This window comes from Leucopleurus acutus (assembly GCF_964270905.1).
Source record: "Leucopleurus acutus genome assembly, chromosome: 3".
NCBI lineage: Eukaryota > Metazoa > Chordata > Mammalia > Artiodactyla > Delphinidae > Leucopleurus > Leucopleurus acutus.
The window spans coordinates 84,113,232-84,133,842 of record NC_139145.1 but is presented as its reverse complement, the minus strand read 5'-3'; the positions used below and the strand labels follow the sequence as shown (position 1 = coordinate 84,133,842).

The 20,611-nt window shown below is 39.7% G+C and overlaps 1 protein-coding gene across 1 annotated transcript in view; it reads left to right on the top strand.

The window, feature by feature from the left end:
* Positions 1-20,611, top strand: part of EPB41L4A (erythrocyte membrane protein band 4.1 like 4A) — a gene marked incomplete at both ends in the record, with an annotated part of 257,309 nt that overhangs the window by 125,273 nt on the left and 111,425 nt on the right. The window contains 2 exons of the mRNA XM_082837350.1: positions 8,062-8,113; positions 14,663-14,741. Coding sequence (XP_082693476.1) covers positions 8,062-8,113; positions 14,663-14,741 — 131 coding nt within the window. The remainder of the gene's footprint in view (positions 1-8,061; positions 8,114-14,662; positions 14,742-20,611) is intronic.

The following is a 20,611-nucleotide window of genomic DNA, read 5'->3' as shown; positions in this document are numbered from 1 at the left end:
TAAAGAGGCATTGACTGGAGCCAGTGGAAGAGTTTTGTACCATTTACTGAGATGGCAAAGACTGCAGGAGAACAGGTTTTTCTGGGAGGGAGTAGAATCATCATTTCCTCTTTGAACATGGAAACTTTAAGATTCTAATAGGCATCTTAGTGGAGATGTCAAGCAGGCAGTTGGCTTCAGGGGGCAATTCTGGTCTGGCCACTCTGTCTGGCCATACATTTGGGTGTTGTCATGTATAGATGTCATTTAAAGCCAGGAGCCTGGTTGTAAGATGTGAGCCCAGGGCAATCCAGCCTTTCCTGGTTAGGAGACAGTGAACAATCAGCAAAGGAGATTGTGAAGATGTGGCCAAAAAGGTAGGAGGAAAGGACAGAGGGAGTGGTGTACTACAGACCACATGACAAAGGTATTTCAAGACAGTGGGTGAAGACTCTTCACCTGTCGTTAGATTTAACAACTATTGGAGGTCATTGTAGTAGGAACTAGAGTGGGTTCTAAAGTGGACTGAAGAGGCGGTGAGAGGCCTTAGCCCTTGGATAAGAAATTATGATCACATTTGGGAAAAATAAATAATGAAGACTAGAGAACAGTTCACATAGCAGATTTATTCCACTTGAGTGAAGGCATAGTGAGAGAGTGGAGATGGTATGTATTTTGGATACAGGCATATTTGAGTTTGAATCTCTGCTTCCCAGTTGGCCCATTGTGGAACTTTGGGCCATCATTCTATCTCCATCTATAAAACGGGGATAAAAGTACTTTTCTTAAAAGGTTGTCAAAAGGATGATGTGAAAAAATAATATGCAAAACATCTAGTACAATGCCTGGCACAAAATAGGTGTGCTAGACATATAAAATACCATTGTTTTCATTTTTGTTTTTTTCAAACTACAAATTAGAGTTTTCCATGACCCTTAGTTTCTTCTCTGGGTATTATTGGTGTGCTAGAGCGAATAATGATGTTAACCCATAACTGAGACTGTCTAGTCTACCCCAGTACACTTTTAGTCTTCCTTTTGGCTTGGTTGTATACTTGGCCAGTGGTATTAGGATTAGAGGAAAGGGTACTGACCCATTGTCAGGAGACTTGAATGATTCCCTGACTCATTGGCAATATGACCTTGAACACATCACTAGGCCTTTCAGAGACTTAAATACCCCATCTGTAAATAGGGACTCATAATCTAAGCTCTATACTCTATCTGTTTTTTTTAAAGTCTTCGCTAACCTGAAACTACTCCCCAAATTACCACCATACATGAAATTCCCAACACTCCCCATATGGCATTTTATAATTTAGAAAATGATTTCATATTCATCGACTCATAACAAGCCCTATCAACTAGTTTGTCTGCCCAGTACTGTGATGTGAGGAAAAATCAAACTTCTGTTCTACTTGAACCTTTTCAATTGAACCAATTAAACGAGATAACAAATCCAGAAATGGGCTTAGAATAGTTCCAGACATATAGTGAGGCCAATAAAGGCAAGCTACAGTTGTTAAATCTCAAAGTAAATTCTAGGTTTTTTGATTCATGGGCCATGTCTTATATCTCGCCATGTCTTTGCATCTGTGCACATCCCAAAGTAGATAGGACATTGCTGCGTATAGAAGGGATGCATCCAATAAATCAATACTGACCAAATGAAAAAAAAAAAAAAAGTGAGAGGAAGTAGACTATAGAATTTTTTTCCCAGAGATATGACTTAAAGTACAGAAGTAAAATGGGCAGATATAGGGATCAAAAAGGGGTGTGTGTGTGTGTGTGTGTGTGTGTGTATGTGTGTGTGTGTGTGTGTGTTTTAATATGGGAGAAATAAAAGCATGTATTCAGCCAGGAATGATTCTATGGAAAGGGAAACTTTGATGGTGCAGGGAAGAGAGCGGAAAATTGCTGGAACCAAGTTCCTGAATAGATGGGAAGGGATGGGCTTAAGTGGAGCGTGGGCATTCATCCACAGTAAAAAGACAGAGAGAAGACAGGACGCCAGCACAGATGCAGGCAGGTTGGTAGATGCTGTGAGAATGCATACATGTTCTCTCCTCATGGCTTCAGTTTTCTAAGTGAAATAGCAAGATCATCATCTGAGAGCGAGAAAGGGGGAGGAGAAAGTGTGAAGGAGTTATCCAGGCAGGTGAAAGAATAAAATATTGTAGGATTCTGGGTGGTACCAAGGGTTCCCTTGGGTTACTGATAATGACTTTAAAGTGAGCCCATCTGTGATTGTACAATTTGAGTCTCCAGTCATGGTCAGCCTCTCAGGTTTTGGCATGGAGAAGGCAGAGAGTTGGCGGGTGTTTTTTTCAGTGGATATCACGGAGGGAACTGACGACAACTGCGAGTGAACGAAGATAATGGATTGTGAGCAAAGTGAGGACATGGGTTGGGGCAGGGAGGAGAGATGGTGAAAAGGTAGTAGGATCTCTGACTTGTGTATCCTGGTGGAATCAGAATATTAACAGGGGTGAGCTGGGAAAAGAGGAGTTGGTAGTGAGTTGAATGTACAAATCTTGAAATTGAGATTGTGCATTCCTATTAGGACAATATTCTTGAGAATGGCTTGGTTTGAATATAAGATGGAAGGGGCTTCAGTTCCTTGGACCTGCTGTTCTGTATTTTGGGGCAAGTTGTTTAATCAGTGGTTCAGTTTCCTCATTTGTCAAGTGGTAATTATGGTAGTTCCTAATTCATCGAGTTATTAAGAGAACTAAATGAGTGAATGAGTGTAAAGTCTTCAACAGCGCCTGGCACATGGTAAGCATTTAATAAGCATTAGCTGTTACTGTTGTTACTTCTCTAGGTCTTAGGTGGTGCCAGGGTCCATGTGAAAGAACTGAGGAATGGTCCCTGGGGCCAGTGACACTTCTTGAGGAGCCAGATGGCCCAACAGTAATTAATTGGAATCCACTTTTGTTGAAAAAATGGGGCCCAGTTACCACCCCCACGCCCACACACTTCCCTCAGTGATGGCCTAATGGCAAGCCCTGGTTTCTGTCCCTGCTGTGAGTTAGCTCTGTGACGGTGGTTTTACCTGAGGTCCTAAGGCTTCTGTGATTGATACCGAGGAGCAAATTAAAACCACGTCCTGTGAATGTTGCTTAGAGGGCCTGAGATGTGTCTATACAGGGGCACTGGAAAATGGGTGTGGACAAAGCACAAACAGCTATCACCACAGTCCTGGATTTCTGGGAACCTATGTGCAAATTATGTCAAGTCCTAGAACTCTGCAGGAATGAGCTGTAGTATCCTTTTTTGAGATCTTTTTGGCTCCATTGTCACTTACAGATTGTCAACTTTTCATACTCCCTTAGATCAAGAAGTTATTTTGTTATATTGATGAAGACTGTGTGCTTTTAAAGTCTTTTTTTTTTTTGATCTAGAGGAAACATTGTTAAATATCATTGTGGTATTCTTAAATTCTCCAAAGGTGAGTCAGAATTATACTCAGTGTTAAATAAGATGCAGCAAAGCTCTTTTTATTTGATGCTGTCCATGCTTTATGTAAGATGTTTTAGGGCTTATTCTACTATTAGAGCTCTAGGAGACTCCAAAAGAACAGTTGACAAATGGAAGGTTGGACCCTGAATTTAATACATATCTTTTGAATATTAGGATATTGGTTTACTGGACAGCGTTAGAGTTTTAAAATCTAATTTTGAGACTGTTACCTAGGAATTTGATGAAATCGAGACATGATCAGCCAAGGTGGATAAAAGACGCCCAGGGCATTTAGCCAAGACTGTCAGAGAGTAAGAAGGAACTTGTGCCCATCTGTCATTTCTCTTCGGGTTGCATAAATGCCATTATTAAGATTGACAGGACTGAAGAGGTAAGGCCCCCTAACTACTGGACTCCTGCACCCTGGCAAAGAGTCATTGCCAAGGAGGGCTTGTCATCTTGACTCCTTAGTGATTGGGTATTGGGGTTACAGTTTGTTAACATTCTCCTGTGTTAGGAAACCCACTGTAGAAATCAGGACGAGAGAGCAGGGTCTGTTTTGGTTAATTGTTACCTTATCTTCCTGCAAAATAGGATCTAATTCAGCTTGTGAGGATATACAGAACTATAGGATGTAAGTTTGAAATAGGAGAGAGAGAGGAGATGGGGGACAGGAAGGGGGCAAGATGGAAAGATTTTCCTAGAGACTGAACAGCTTGAATGTTGAGAGATGATGAGAGAGATGGGGCTGTCTCTCCTCCTGACTGTCTAGGTAGCAAGCGCAGTTCAGGAAAGCTGTTCTGTAGCCCAGCACCACAGTGACCACTGCTCAGCTCTCTGCTTCTCTCTTTCCCCCAACCCAGGACGGATGGGAAGACTGAATGGGACATTGCTTCTGGAAGTCCTTCAGGTCTTCTTTTTCTGGAAGTCCTTCAGGAACATTGATTTCTTAGCTGCACAGTTACTAGTTATCGGGTAGCACTGATTTCAGGAAGTCCTCAGCTATAAAGGACTTGGAGTATTATGTTCTATGTTGTGACTTAAAAATGGATCCATTAGCTTTAAGAGCAGTGGAGCTGTTAGATATCATTCTTATAAAAACTTAGAGCTGTGTTCTTCATTTCTATTTTGGGAAAGTTTTTTTATTTGCGAGCATGCTGTTCAAAGGTTTTCTCTTCAATGATGCCTTCCTGTACTTACCCTGAAGAGCTCATTTTCTTTCTACATCATCTTTTTATCTCATATGTATTCATCTTATACACATGATCATCTCACCACATTATATTTCAACTCTCTATGTGTCTGGTAAACTGTGGGTGCCCCACGGTTAGGGAAAAGTTTCAGTCATTTGTGTTTTCCTACACTCCCCAAGACAAGATCTGACATGACATATAAAGAATATATGTAGTGGGTATTCCACAAATGTTAAGTGAATGAATGGTATCACAGTTTTAGAGCCTACATCCATTCTGGATATAGGTGAATATTCTGAACATAGACCCTAAAACTGAAGCTGGGATGCTGTGTTCATTGGCAAATTCTGTGCCCTTTTTTCTCACGGGTGATGGAGCAGCTGCCTGATGTGTTTCATGGTGATCACACGTGTGCTGTGTTTGATCGCTTGTTGATAATGTGTGGTGACAAGTGTCATCATGGGATGGCTGCTTTGGTTCCAAGGTCATTTCTTTCCTTTGGTTGAGCATAAGTGGGTTTTACATTTTAAATGCTAGCTTATGGAACCTGGTGGCTCGTGTTTTATTATGTACGTTCTGGGGCATTTATCATTGTCTGACCTCTGTAACCCCTGGTTTCCATTTAGATCAAATGCAGTGCGTGCGCGGCAAGCGCTGGATTGATATTTAGCGTATCTAATGTGCAGTGAGCAGCCTCTGGCTGAGTCTTGACGCTTCCTTTTTTGCTGCAAAATTGTAATTTCTAACTCGTCTCAGAAACTTCATTATACTTTTTCACCTCACAAATCTGATTGCTCTCAAGGAAAGATTTATTTTAAAAGTGTACAGACTATCATTAGGTGAAAAAATTTTAAGAGATTAACCAGTCTTTTCCGTTACATTTAGTTTAAAGTTTCCTTCTTGTTTTCTTTACCTGGCTTTTTAATGACTGGAAATCATTCTGGAGGGGAAAACAGACAGACAATGATTTGGTTTGAGGAAAGTGTTTGTAAAGTTTGTTTTGGGGGGAGATGATGATGTTAAAAGGGGACTCTCTTGCAATTTCTGTCTTTTACTAGTTTCAAGATGAGATTAGACAGAGGAGGAAGACCAGAGGCCTCTTCCCTCCCCTCCTTTCTTGCCCCAAGCACTTAGTGCAGTGTAAGGCCTAGTATTATGTGTGCCTTGACATCTGGAGAAAACTGGGAAGGCCTCTCACGGCCCAACTCCAAGTCTCCTCCCAAAAGTGCTCTTGTGGGTAGGGTCTCCTCCCCAAATTACCCTCCAGGACCCCAGCCAGCTGACATCTTGATTTTGGCCTTGGGAAACCTAGAGCAAAGAAACCAACTCATCTGCAGACCTTGGAGTTAATAAATGGGTGGTGGTGTAAGCCTCTACATTTGTGATAACTTGTTATGGCAGCAATAGAAACCTGATGCAAGTGTTTATGGTTGAGTGTGTTTTCCTTGGTTTTATCTTACTTGAAAAATCCAGGGATAGTCAAACCCTTTTGTTTAACATGAATTGCAAGAAACAGTCCACCCACCTAATGTTTCCATTTTGTGGGAAGCAGCCGTAGCTTTATATACCTAGAGGAAAGGGTCTGCTCTGTGTCCAACACACAGCTGAGCATTTGAATTGATTTTACTTGATTTGAATGAATCAGTGTTTCCCTGGGAGCCATTTATTTTAACACCAAAGCCACATCTTTAGCCATTGTGGGCTTCAAAAGCAGTTCACTGATTATGGCCTCTTCTTCAAATGTATCTTTTTTACTTTAAAAGTGAGTGTTTCTAGACCTTCAAAAATTGAGACGTGATAAGGAGCGGAATAATGAACATTGTGTCATAAGTTGCTACCCGTTTATATTGGTTACCTTTTGAAAAAGTTGGAAAATCTGAAACTGCTCTAGAAGTGGCAAATAGTGAAGATTATGTGTACATGAATAGAGTTAAGTACTGTAATAAAATCTTACAATAAAATGATTATGACATTCATTTAGGATGAATGATTTTTATTTGTAATTAGGAATAAAAGGTAAGGGGATTATGTAAAATATTATAATTACTGCTACTGTTATATAGCAGAGCAAGCATTTCTGCCCTTAGTGGAGGGGCAGGGAAAGGGAAGCTGGGCAGGAAGGTTCTCTTAGACTCCTTTTGTGGCTTGTGATTCTTGACCCAGTGTGGTCAGGAGAGTGTGAATGATTCCACCAGGACGAACACAAGAGTGCTGGGAATGAAGTGGCTCAAGGTGGACCAGCTCCTACCGCCCTGCTATGAGAATTGCTCCTTCTTCATCCGGGAACATGAGAAAATGGAAACTGGTTAGCTCAGCCCTTGGAATCTCCAGCATTTGGCCAGAACAGCAGGGTCAAGTTTCCACCTTGCCCACCACCCCCGACTTTCCAGGCAGTGGAATCCCTTCGACTGTGTGCTTCTGTGGGAGCCCCGGGTGTCCCCTTTGTACTTGGTTTGCTTCTCCCCTGCGCTTCCTCCACATGAAGATGAGACAGAAGGCTTGTTTCTTTTTCTTTCAGTGATTTTATTTCACAAAGGTGAGATTTAGAGGAAGGCCTCTCCACAGAGCCCCAATTCTCCCATCACTGTCTAAACTTCTATTCATCAAAAATTAATTTGAATTAATAAGCAAGTACCTTAGACTGGCTAATGGCACTTATTAAGAGTGACCATCACACCTTAATAATAATCATCACTAGCATGTGTTGCATGCTTAGTGTGAGCCAGGGGCTATTCTGAAGACTTTGCATGACTTAGTTGATTTAACCCTCCTAGCAAGCCTACGAAGAAGGTTCAGAGAGAGAGGTCCAGTAACTGGTTCCAAGTTACATGGTGATAATGAGGGGAGAGCCAGGACAGAATCCAGACCGGTCTGCTCTGGGACTCGAACCCTCAGTCACTGTGCTGAGCCACCTCTCCTGGATTACTTAATGAGGATGTGATTTGATTTGGTTGCTTTCTTCCTTACATCTAGCAGCAATACCTGTAAGGGATGGGACTGGACATGAAAAGAGTAAAGACATTTTAGGGGTAGACATGTCTGTAGGGGAATTGTTATAGGGACTCTGGAAAGAGATTGGGGGGCATTCTCTGCAGCTGTTGTTTTCCCACCAGAGGCGGTAAGAAGCTCACTCACTAGCATCTTGATGTTACTGATCTTATAACCAGTACGAGAATTCAACTAAGAACCCAGCATGGGCTCTCTCCTGTTTCTCTTCTCTGCTTCTCTCCGAACGCTGACATTTTTCTTTTCTTTTAATGTCCTAGCAGCAGAAAACTCTTATGTAAGTTTGTGTATATATCATAAGTGAAATGTTTTACTTATTATTTAAATGTTATTTAAAAAAATAACACTTTCCAAATACTCTTGAAGCGAAGGCCAATGAAAAGCAACTAATTTCTGTAATTACCCTTTTCTTCCTCACACAGTATTGGCTGGATCCTGCGAAAACCCTAGCTGAACACAAAGAACTGATCAACAGTAGGTATTTGATTTTAACTTTGTTCAAATTTGAAAATAATATAATGTCCATGATTAGATGGGTGCAGAAATAGGCTTTCATACTACGTAGGTGAATATTAGCACTTGAGTGCCAGAATATGGAGATGGGTGTTTGTACGTCGCCAGGTCTCTGCAAACTCTGATTAGATTTGTGTAGATAAAGACTCTGAGTGGATCTGAGTATTGAATTTGGATTTTGTGTGCACCTGGCCTGGACTTTTGTCTGTGACTTTTCCACTGTCTTTAAAATTTCACCTTCAGACAGAAAAGGCAGAGAGGCACTGGTTTGAAAAAGAGGTGGACGTTCGACCTTTTAAAGTGCTTGGGTTTCTTGGGTTAAGGAGTGGTCTTGCCCTTCACATTATTCAGTTGGCTGAGTCGGTAATTAAGGAGTGCCCTCGTAACCTGAAAGATTGCTGTGGCTTCAGAAAGGACCCATCTGTTTTGGTTTTAATTTTATCAATGTGCATCTTACTAGGTGACTCAGAGTCTAATTAAGGTTATATTCATTAACGTTAATTTCCATAACCCAAGTTTTTATTTATAAACGTGCATGTGCGCACACACTTGCAGCCCTTAAGTATGCAGAAGAGTAGTTATTTTTAAATCGTCTTTATTAAAATTATGGTAAAATATCGGTATATAACATAAGGTGTACCACTTTGACCACTTGGGGGTGTACAATTCAGCAACGTTAAGTACATTCACATTGTTATGCAACCATTACCACTGTCCATCTCCAAAATGTTTGCCATCTTCCCAAACTGAAACTGTATCATTAGACCATTTTGTTTTAATGTACAAATTATTGCTAATAAGATCTAGTGGATTCTTCTGGCCTCTCTTACCCCCATTCTGAGTCTGTACTTCCCATGTGTATTGGCTCACTCCCTGTGGTAAAATGGGTCCCATGATGCTTTACGGACCCCAAGGGCAGGAACCGAGCTGTGCCTCAGAAAGGAACTGGGAGCTAAGAACTGCAGAACGAACAGTCAGGGACTCAGTGAGTACTGTTTCTCTGAACATCAGCATCATTTTTGTTTCTGTCTGTGGCCTGGCTCTCTTTAAGCCTCCTCAGTTTCCAAGTTAGAGCTCTAGCCACAGGCAGAAGTGCACTGACTGTCTCTGAATTGCAATTCCGAATTCTAGGGCGGGTGTCGGACCAGCCCAGTTTGAGTCAGTAGCTCACTTCAGTCCCGTCAGCTATGTCTAGGCTTTTTGCAAGGTCAGTGCAAACATAGCCGCTAGGGGCCAGCATTCTGGATGGGAGTGGGCAACAGGTTTCAAAGATGGGGCTGGAGGCCTCAAAATATATACCTTAGACATCATCAAGTTCTGCGTACTCAGCCTACACAGGAGTAAATCCTAATCAGAAACAGCTTATGACCTGCCATGGATGAGATGCTGCTTGACAGCAGAGGGATGACTGAAGTCCTGACCTTCTGACTTCTAATACCACATGCTTCCTGAGTGAGCAAACTGCCCAGTAAAGGCTGAGGAGAAGCAGGAGGTTCATGTGATTAGATGTGAATGCAGAAAACTTCCAAGAGGTATCCTCGTGTGAATGGTAGGCACTCCAGTTTAACAAGTCTCATCCCTTGGGATCTAGAAATCTGCACTTTTCCAAAATATTCAGGTATAATAATAAATACAGTAAATATCTGTCTTGTCCATTTGAACCACTTATTTTATTACCAGTTCAACTAGAAAAATGGTACAGATGAACCAGTTTGCAGGGCAGAAAGAGAGACACAGATGTAGAGAACAAACATATGGACACCAAGCGGGGAAAGCGGCGGGGGCGCATGGTGGTGAGGGTGGTGGTGTGATGAATTGGGCGATTGGGATTGACATGTATACACTGATGTGTATAAAATGGATGACTAATAAGAACCTGCTGTATAAAAAAATAAAAAAAATACCAGTCCAAAATTTCAGGAATTGTTATTTTAAAACAAATGCAAAGGTTTTTTATAAGAAAAAAGTTGAGATTTCTACCCAAATGATGAAGAAAAATAGAAATTATTTTATTTAAGGTGTATTATTCAAGTGTTCCTAAGAGCATTTGAAGTATCTATTTCATTACATGGCATGAAATATTATGTTTAATATCTATAATCTGTAATGCAATTACTTTCTCATCCTAAATAAATGTCATCCTATTAAAAATTTGACGTACAGGAAGAATAAAACACTGATATTAACAACTGAAGAAAAGTTATGTAAGTGAATAATGCATAATTTTTTATCTCATAAGATAGTTTGATAATTAATGAGGGAGAATGGCTCTCACATCTCCAGCAGATAAGTCAGAAGGAATATCTGTAAAAATGACAGAATATTTGCTAGTCATCAGGATTCTCATAGGTGCATTATGATTTAGTTATCCTGAGCTAATGGGAGACTATTATCATTAAAGGCCTTGAAATTAGTCTTCACAAAAGGTAGATTAGAGGATTCCCAGTTTCTGGCTTCTATTTTGCTAGAGTAAAACAACATTAACTTACTTTACATAAGGATTTCTTAAAGGTAGACTCTGTGGAAAGACATAGATCAAGATGATAATCTAGGAATTTACTTCATCAGCACCTGATATTTATAGTCAGTCTTAGGCTAGGAAGCCAAAAAATACCTGGGTAGACATATCCTTGCTCCAAAATCTCCATTTCTCTAGCCTTTGATTGATCTATAAAACAGTGATGTGTAGATGAAGTATTTGCTTGCTCTAAAGGTATTATAATATTTTCCCTGAGAGCCTGTATGCAATAGTGGCCAGCAGGCACTGAACTCTAAGTACTAGCAAACGTGGTTCTCATCATTGGGATCTTGGGCGAGTTGCTTTACCTCCTTGGAGCTTTTCCTGCCTTGCATATGTTACCAGATGCTTGTTGGGAATCAGATGTTTAGGAAACATTTTTGCACATTATCAAATACAGTCGAATAGTAATTTATATATTTGGACACCAGACACTTTGTATGTAAGTGGGAAAGGGAGGGCTGATTTGGGCCAAAAGTCCTTAAAGAAAATTAGTCCAAACAATGTTTTTCATTATATATTTTTCAAACTTCTGCTTAACTGCTCATCACTAAATACATTTCAACTATCTAGGCTTGGTCACTAGGGTTCAATCTGTCATGTTGCAGAGGATAAAAGCAGCTCTGGAGTCTGGAGTCCTCCCTTTGTGCACCATCTCAGCAGCATCTGTGCTCCTTCTGCCCCCAGATGCCAGCCCTGGTGTCCTGCAGGTGCAGGTGGACCCATCTGCTCAGTAACACAGAGTTTGATTGGCACAGATCAGCAGCGGGTGGACTTCCTGGCTTTTCTAAATACTTAACAGTCAGTGCCTCCTTGACATCTGTGTTCAGGGGTAGAGGTCTGTTTGTCAGAAATAAAATAAGGAAACATAGAACTCGGACGTATGGAATCAACTCTAACCGTAAATTGTAACAAAGTTTCTTTTAAAATTTAGTTTCTAAAAAAGCTCCAGCCTAAGGCGTGCCTTACACAGGAAGGCGTAGCTTGGGGGAGCAGGACGAGGCCCTAGTGTTGCTTGTCTTCTGTGTGCCAGGAACAGGGGTTTTATACACATAGCTTGTGTGTCATAATAATAATAAATAATAACATAGTTCATATATTGTAAGTTCATTATGGCTTTGTTATCTGTTGTTCTATGTAACTTCCTCTCCCCAGCTTCTAAATTTGTGACTTTATTTACTTAGTTAAAAATGAAAATAAACTGTATGTCTGTTATACAGTATCAGAGACTTGGGATAACAGTGTGTGGGTGGAAGTATTTTTACACAGCTGCCTGTTTCATATCTTTTTTATTTGTGTGGGAGAGCTTTTGTTGGAGAAAATAATTAGAAACTATGACCACCGATTGGTGCACCAGGTAACAAATCCATTTTAAAACAGATTTAATATAAGATCTAGTTACCACATTGCTCAGAAGTATGCAGTTTTGGAAACAGTGCAGGTTATATTTGTACCTTCTGAAATAGAAATATTTCTAGTGAAAATGTAGTGTGGCTGGCAAACGAAGGGGCTTGTGTCCTCTTGCACAGTATGAGTGTTTAATTATATTTTATATTTTCCCAGGTACAATTCCAGATTTTGTTTCATATATATTTGGTATTTGTGCATGTAGTTCTTCTGTGTGTGGTAAATGACTGAGATGAGAAATGTGTTCTTAAATATGTAAGAACATATTTTTAGATTCAGAAAAGTTTAAGAATGAAACAAATATTGCTCCTAATCCTACCACATAGCCTCACTGATAATTTTGTTTTTAAATGGTAAGAGATATACATGATAAGAAATTTCTGACTTATCAGTTTTGCTAAAAGTAGAATTTAAATGTTCTCACTGAAAGGAAAAGTTAGTATGTGAGGGGATGGATGTGTTAATTAGCTTGCTGGAGAGAAATGCTTTCACAATGTATACTTTTCAATATCTTATAATTTAATTTGTCAATTATACCTCAATAAAGCTGGGCAAAAAAAGTTTACAGCCCCTCTTCCCAAAGTTTACCACTCTTGGTAATTTCTTATGCATTCTTCTGTTGGGGTGTGGGCCCATATTTTAACAGATAACTTTCTTTTACACACAGAAGGAGTCATATTTCTACAGTCAGAAATAGAGCTTGGTGATCTTTTCCCATCAATACATAAAGTTCCCCTCTGCCCATTTAAACGGTTGAATGGTACCCTGTGTATGTCCTGTGGTTGACTTAAGTGGTCCACCTGCTGCTGAGCATTTAAATTGTTTCCACCATTTTGCAGATTTGGGGGGTACTTTTTGCAATACTTAGGTGGTTTTTAAAACTATTCATTTTGTTTATCAGTGATCTTTATTCATTATGAAAAATACATATGTTGTAGAAAATGTGAAAAATGGAAAAATTAAAGTAAATAAAACTTGTGCTTATCTCACTAACCAGAGATGAGAAGAACTGGCAATATTCTAATGTATTTGGTCCTGTCTTTTTTCTTGTGTTTATGAGCACATAGACCCATACTACATAGATAACTACATAGTTGAAGCCTTACTATTGCCCAATTCTGAACCCTTGTTTTTTCATTTTGCATTTTCTGTCTTTAGAAATTCTTGGTGAGTGTAATTTTTTAAACAACTTTGTTGAGGTATCTTTGACATAAAAAATTTGTATATATTTAAGGTGTACAACTTGATGTTTTGACAGACGTATACATTGTGAAAAGAGTACCACGTCAACCTAAATAATTTATCTATAACCTCGGCATAGTTACCGGGGTGGGCGTGGGGTGAGAAGATTTAAATTAAGATCTATCCTCTTAGCCAATTTCAAATATGTAATACAGTAGTAGTATACAATAGTTAATTATCGTCCCCAAACTCTACATTAAATCACCAGAACTCATTCATCTTGCATAACTGACACTTTTTACTGTTTGACTGACAGCTTCCCATGTCTCCCTCCTCCTGGCCCTGGGCAGCCACCATTCTACTCTCTGCACTTAGGCATGTGACTGTTTTAGGTTCCACATATAAGTGAGATCAGGCAGTATTTGTTTTTTTTGTGTCTGGCTTGTTGCACGTAGCTTAATGTTCTCCAGGTTCATCCATGTTGTCACAAATGGGAGGATTTCCTTCTTTTCATGGCTGAATAATATTACATTGTGTATGTATATCCCATTTCTTTGTGCACATTCATCTACTGATAGGTTGTTTCCATGTCTTGGCTTTTGTAAATAATGTTGCAGTGAAAATGGGGGTGCATACATCTCTTGGAGATCCTGATTTCATTTCCTTTGGATAAATACCCAGTAGTGGGATTGTTGGCTCATATGGTAGCTCCGTTTTTAACTTTCTGAGGAACTTCCATACTGTTTTCCCTAATGGTTTGATCAATTTCCATTCCACCAACAGTGCACAAGGCTTCCCCTTTCTCCACATCCTCATCAACACTTTTGTCTTTTTTTTTTTTTTTTTTTTTTTTGTGGTACACGGGCCTCTCACTGTTGTGGCCTCTCCCATTGCGGAACACAGGCTCCGGACGTGCAGGCTCAGCGGCCATGGCTCACGGGCCCAGCCGCTCCGTGGCATGTGGGATCCTCCTGGACCGGGGCACGAACCCGTGTCCCCTGCATCGACAGGCGGACTCTCAAGCACTGCGCCACCAGGGAAGCCCCACTTTTGTCTTTTTGACAATAGCCCTTCTTGTAGCTGTGAGGTTGGCATCTCACTGTGGTTTTGATTTGCATTTTCCTGATGATTAGCCATGTTGAATATCTTTTCATGTATCTTTTGGCCATTTGAATGTCTTCTTTGGAAAAATGTTTATTTAGGTTCCATTATTTTAATTGGGTTATTTGGTTTTTTGCTATTGAGTTGTATAAGTTCCTCATATATTTTGGATATTAACCTCTTATCCAGTATATGGTTTGCAAATATTTTTGCTGAGTGTAATTTTTAGTAGTTGTGTAATATTACACTACTACTTTGACTAATTTATAATGTGAAATTTAATTTCTATTTCTTATTTTTAGCTGGACCTCCGTATACTTTGTATTTTGGTATTAAATTCTATGCCGAAGATCCATGTAAGCTTAAAGAAGAAATAACCAGGTATAGTACTGACTTTGCTTTTGATCAGTACAGGTATGACATATACAAAAGGCTTTATTTAAAACAAATTGGGGTCAAATATTTGGATGGGTGTCTGCAGGCATTTTGTAATGGGACTACTGTGAGAGTTAAATTTAAACTAGCATTGCGTGAGGCAGTTCAGTGTCTGACGATAGATGTGTTTGAACAATGGAATGGACCTGGATGACATGATAATAGATTCTGCATCTGCTGTGATGGGATATTTCTGTATTGTTATTGTGAAGGATGCATTCAGTCTTTGTAGTCCTGTAAACGTAGCCATCTGAACTGCATAAATGGAGGATATATATTTTTTTAAATTTATTTTATAGTACAGTTGATTTACAATGTTTTGTTAGTTTCTGCTGTACAGCAAAGTGATTCAGTTATACATATACATATATATTCTTCTTCATATTCTTTTCCCATGGTTTCTTACAGGATATTGAATATAGTTCCCTGTGCTATACAGTAGGACCTTGTTTATCCATTCTATCTATAATAGTTTGCATCTGCTAATTCCAAACTCCCAATCCCTCCCTCCCCCACCCCACCTCCCCCTTGGCAACCACAAGTCTGTTCTCTATGTCTGTGAGTCTGTTTCTGTTTCATGGATAAATTCATTCATGTAGAGACAGTATTTTGATGCTGAGTTTGCATACGTAATTATAAACTTGAAGAGCCACTCACTTCTCTTTAATTGTTGTAGCTTAAATATCAGCTGTTCAGGGATTTCATTCATCTCTATGGAAAATGAAAAGATAATTGCTTTTAGTATTAAGGGAGAGAAAAAACCCAGTGTTTTTTAATGCATTACTTTACCTTTGTCATCAAATATCTTATTTCAGTTAAGACAGGATTTCTGATTCGTATTGATTATATTGTTAAAGCAGCCCACACCAACATTTGAAAATGGCTTATAAAGAGCAGACAATAGCATTATGTTTTCACTTATTCCACTAGTGACCTGCCTGCATGTGATAGCAAAAACAGAAGCGTTTTCCCTAACTTAACTCTAAATGGTCAGTTTTCCTAGTGAGCCCGTCATTGGCTTGAGTAAAGCCTAATGCATTGCTCAGAAAATTGGAAATCATCTCCTTGATAACTAAGACAGTCTATGGTCTTGTTTCTGTTCTATCCTTTCATCTTTTTCCTTAGACTTTCTTTTGTCTTGATTCTGCACTGCACACAGAAGAGTGAGAAGAGGGTCAGCTAATCAGACCTTTTCTCTTCCGCTCTGAAGTGCTGTAATTAGGCCTCATTTGTAGAATTGTGCTGACATCTGCTTTGCGTCTCCTATCACCACATTGTTAACGAGCACTTGCAAAGGCAGGGCTAGAATTTCATGAAGAGTCTTTGCATTCAAGAGGGATTTCTGAGTTGAGGGCTTATGGGGAAACTGAGTCCAAGTGGTATAAATGCACATTTATATCTGTAACTCATTAGGGAATTACAGGGCACAACATTTTATGAAAATACAAGGAAAGTTCTTCATTTTGATGTTATCAGTAACCTCTCTGTGCTCAATTTCCTCACCTGTAATATTGGAGATGTACCTGTATCGTAAGGTTTTTGTAAGCATTAAATGGAATAATGTTTGTAAAGCTCTTATAAGTTGGTTGTTTTGGCTCATAGTTAAGTGCTTTCGGCTCGTAGTTAAGTGCTTGATAAATGCTAGCACTTATTATTTCATTCTTTCTTGCTCTGGTGGTTCAGTGAGTTACGTCTTTGTGTGTGTGTGTGTGGTACGTGGGCCTCTCACTGCTGCGGCCTCTCCCGTTGTGGAGCACAGGCTCCGGACGCGCAGGCTCAGCGGCCATGGCCCACGGGCCCAGCTGCTCCGGGGCACGCGGAATCCTCCCGGACCGGGGCACAAACCTGCGTCCCCTGCATCGGCAGGGCGGACTCTCAACCACTGCACCACCAGGGAAGCCTTTTTTTTTTTTTTTGGCTGCGTTGGTTCTTCGTTGCTGCGCACGGGCTTTCTCTAGTTGTGGCGAGCGGGGGCTATTCTTCATTGCAGTGCACGGGCTTCTCATTGTGGTGGCTTCTCTTGTTGCGGAACATGGGCTCTAGGTACGTGGGCTTCGGTAGTTGCAGCACTCGGGCTCAGTAGTTGCGACACACGGTCCCTAGAGTGCAGGTTCAGTAGTTGTGGCGCATGGGCTTTGCTGCTCTGCGGCATGTGGGATCTTCCCGGACCAGAGATCGAACCCGTGTCCCCTGCACTGGCAGGCCGATTCTTAACCACTGCGCCACCAGGGAAGTCCCCCAGTGAGTTACATCTTAAATGAGAGTTAGATTCCAAAAGATACTTGATTTAGTATTAAGAAAGGGGGGAAAGAGCAGTGTTTTATAATGCATTACTTCACATCTGTTTACCAAATACTGATGACGAAGAGAAATTTCCCTTTAGAATCTACTAACAGCTCATTAGCAGAACATATGGATTTGTGTGTAATCTACAACCGCACAATATATTGAATACAGCCTTTTTTCCTCAAGTTTTAGACCATTTCATGTAAAGAACCAGATGATATTGTTGGCTTAGTTAGTGGCCATGATCTATGATAATTTGTTTTTATTGTACAAAACATAGAGTCGAATTTAAGTAAGTTAAATGAGCATTTAATGTGATATTATTGTATACTGACTCTTAGTATATCCTAGAGATAAAATCATTGATTTGCATGAATATGCTAACTTAAATGGTTAGGCATAATGATCTTAAAAAGGGAAGGGAGTCAATTACATGAGATAATTTTGGCAAAAGCAAAAACTGAAACCAAAAGACAGAATCCCCCAAAATAAGCTACTAAAGGAAAAGCATACTTAGGCCAGCATTTTCAAGTCGAACATTTATCTTGCTTCCGTTCATTGGAAAATTGTTCCAACCTACTCTGTACTGGCTCTTAGGTTGTTTGTAATTTTTTTCCTTCACTTTCTCTCTTCTATTTCTTTTTTCTTTTTTATGAAATTTAATTTAAAAAATTGAAGTATAGTTGATTTACAGTGTTTCAGGTGTACAGCAAAGTGATTCATTATACATACACATATATATTCTTTTTCGGATTCTTTTCTGTCATAGGTTATTACAAGATATTGAATATAGTTCCCTGTGTTATACAGTAGGTTCTTATTCCATCTATTTTATACATAGTTTGTAATTTTTGATATGAAAAATAAAGCTACAGTAAACATGCTTTTTTTCCCTGAATTTTATTTTATTATTTTATTTATTTTTTCTTTATTGGAGTATAATTGCTTTACAATGTTATGTTGGTTTCTGCTGTACAACAAAGTGAATCAGCTATAAGTATACATATATCCCCATATCCCCTCCCTCTTGAGCCTCCCTATCCCACCCCTCTAGGTCATCACAAATAAACATGCTTTTTTAAAAAAAAAATAATCATTATTTTTATTGTGGTGATTCCATCTAAGAACAGTTAAAGGACAAAATATAGTACAGAGTCAAACACAGCTCCCTTTTTTTTTTGGCCGCGCGCATGTGGGATTTTAGTTCCCCAGCCAGGGATCAAACCTGCACCCCCTGCATTGGAAGCACAGAGTCTTAACCACCGGGTCACCACCAGGGAAGCCCCTAAACATGCTTTTACTTATTCTTCCATGTATAGTTTTTTTTGAAAGTCACACAATTTCATACATACGGTTACAGACCTCTTTCACCATCTAACCCATTTGTTTTACTCCCACCCTTGTGGATGACTACCCAGCTTGTTTCCTTTTTAAAATTATATATATGCTGCATTGAATCTTCTCATGTAGATAAATTATCATGCTAGATGATGTATTCCAGAAGGACACTGTATCTAGGGGGAAAATTTTTTAGATGAATGGGATACATTAAAAAATAAGGCTTCAGACTATGAAAAATATAAGTTAATAGAATTGCTTCAACTGGGAGTACCTGCTATGTGCTCTAAAATGTTTTCTGAATAGATGAAGTTGGGGGACTCTGAGGTCATATATCCTACCCTCCATTTTTATAAAAAGTTCCTGAGATGTTAGCCAGCTTCTTTCTTCTTAAACATTTTAAAGAGAGGAAACCTTACTGCTTCACAAAGCAGTTGGAAGTTCAATAAGAAATAAAAGATCTCTGGAACTTCTGTCATCAGCACTAGGTTTTCTTTCTAGGTTTATGCGAAATAAATCTAATCTCTTTTCTCTTTATCAGTTTTTAAAATAATTTGTGTCCTCATGACATCTGTTAAACTTATTTTCAATTCTGATTCAAAATATTATGACAGCCTTCCATGTATTATGTGTCATTCATAGCTATCTTCTGCAGATTCGATAAGCATAATGCACATATTCGTTAAGAAGGCAGCCTTTGGAGGCAGACAGGCTGGGGTTTGCAGCCTTGCTCTGCCACTCACTGGTTGTGTTATCTTGAGAAGATTACATAACCTTTTAAAGTCTCAGTTTTCACATCTGTAAAATGGCATTATAGTATTTCTTCAGAAAGATGACGGGGGACTTCCCAAGTGGTGCATTGGTTAAGAATCCACCAGCCAATGCAGGGGACATGGGTTTGAGCCCTGGTCCGGGAAGATCCCACATGCCTCGGAGCAGCTAAGCCCATGCGCCACAACTACTGAGCCTGTGCTCTAGAGCCCGTGAGGCACAACTACTGAAGTCCGCGCGCCTAGAGCCCATGCTCCGCAACAAGAGAAGGCACCTCAATGAGAAGCCCGCGCACCACAACGAAGAGTAGCCCCTGCTCGCCGCAACTAGGGAAAGCCTGCACGCAGCAACGAAGACCCAACGCAGCCAAAAATAAATAAATAAAAGATGATGGAGGAATATATAAGATAATACATGCCAAGTACTTACCATAATGCAAAAATGAAGTGTTCAGTAGATGGTAGGGGTAGTTAAAATAGAAATAATGATTATCTTATATTTTAAAATTACTGACTAAAAAATTAGGGAGGAAAAGACCAACTTGGAGCCCTGAGGATAGGTCTTCCAGGTTAAAGTCAATCCATTAATCAGAGTATCCTACTACTGCCCTCTAGCCTGCATTTCTTGAATTTGTACATAAAGACAGAATTCACTCACTCACTCACCCTCCTTTCAATACTGTGTGGAGCATTGTTGTCCAGTGCACTGAGGACAAGGAGATTCTATAGTGACCAAAAGAGAGCTATGGTTTCAGTCCTCCAGAGAGAGAAGACGGAGAGTGAGTGGGTCTGAGTGAGGGAGTCTGCCTGTTGCTTTGCTGACAACCCTATGTGTGATGACACTGAAATTTTAACTCTTTCTAAAAAGAGAATAATGTTAGTTCCAAATGACTTGTTCATGATGAATACATTTTAGCTTCTGAAAACAGGTGTTTGTTTTTTAATATTTTATTGTACTTTGTTGGGGATTGACATTAGCTCGTCAATTATTTATTATTATTATACTGGGTAATCCATATCCTTCTCTTTGTTAAGGTTAGTGTGTTTTAGCTTCTTTATGAGCTGAGTGACCTTCAGTCACACATTCTCTTCGGGTGTCCCTGTCTCCTTCTCTAAGTGAAGTTAATGGGTCTCAACACATCTGAGTTGAGCTGTGGGTCACATTTCAGTATGGATTCAAAAGACATTGTGACCTTTAAAGGACTATATAAATACAAGGTGATACTGCTACTCTTTGCTCCTGTATGTTTATCATCAGTTTTAAACTGCAAAAATGTTATTCCCAATCTTTGTCATTTTCTCTTGAGAGTCAGTGGGTGCTTTCTCTCCTGCTTTTCTTTTTCTTAAGTCATACATGCTATTTCCCCCACAGTGTTCAGTACTATGTTATTATTTAAACATTTCCTTCTGTCCTGCACATTA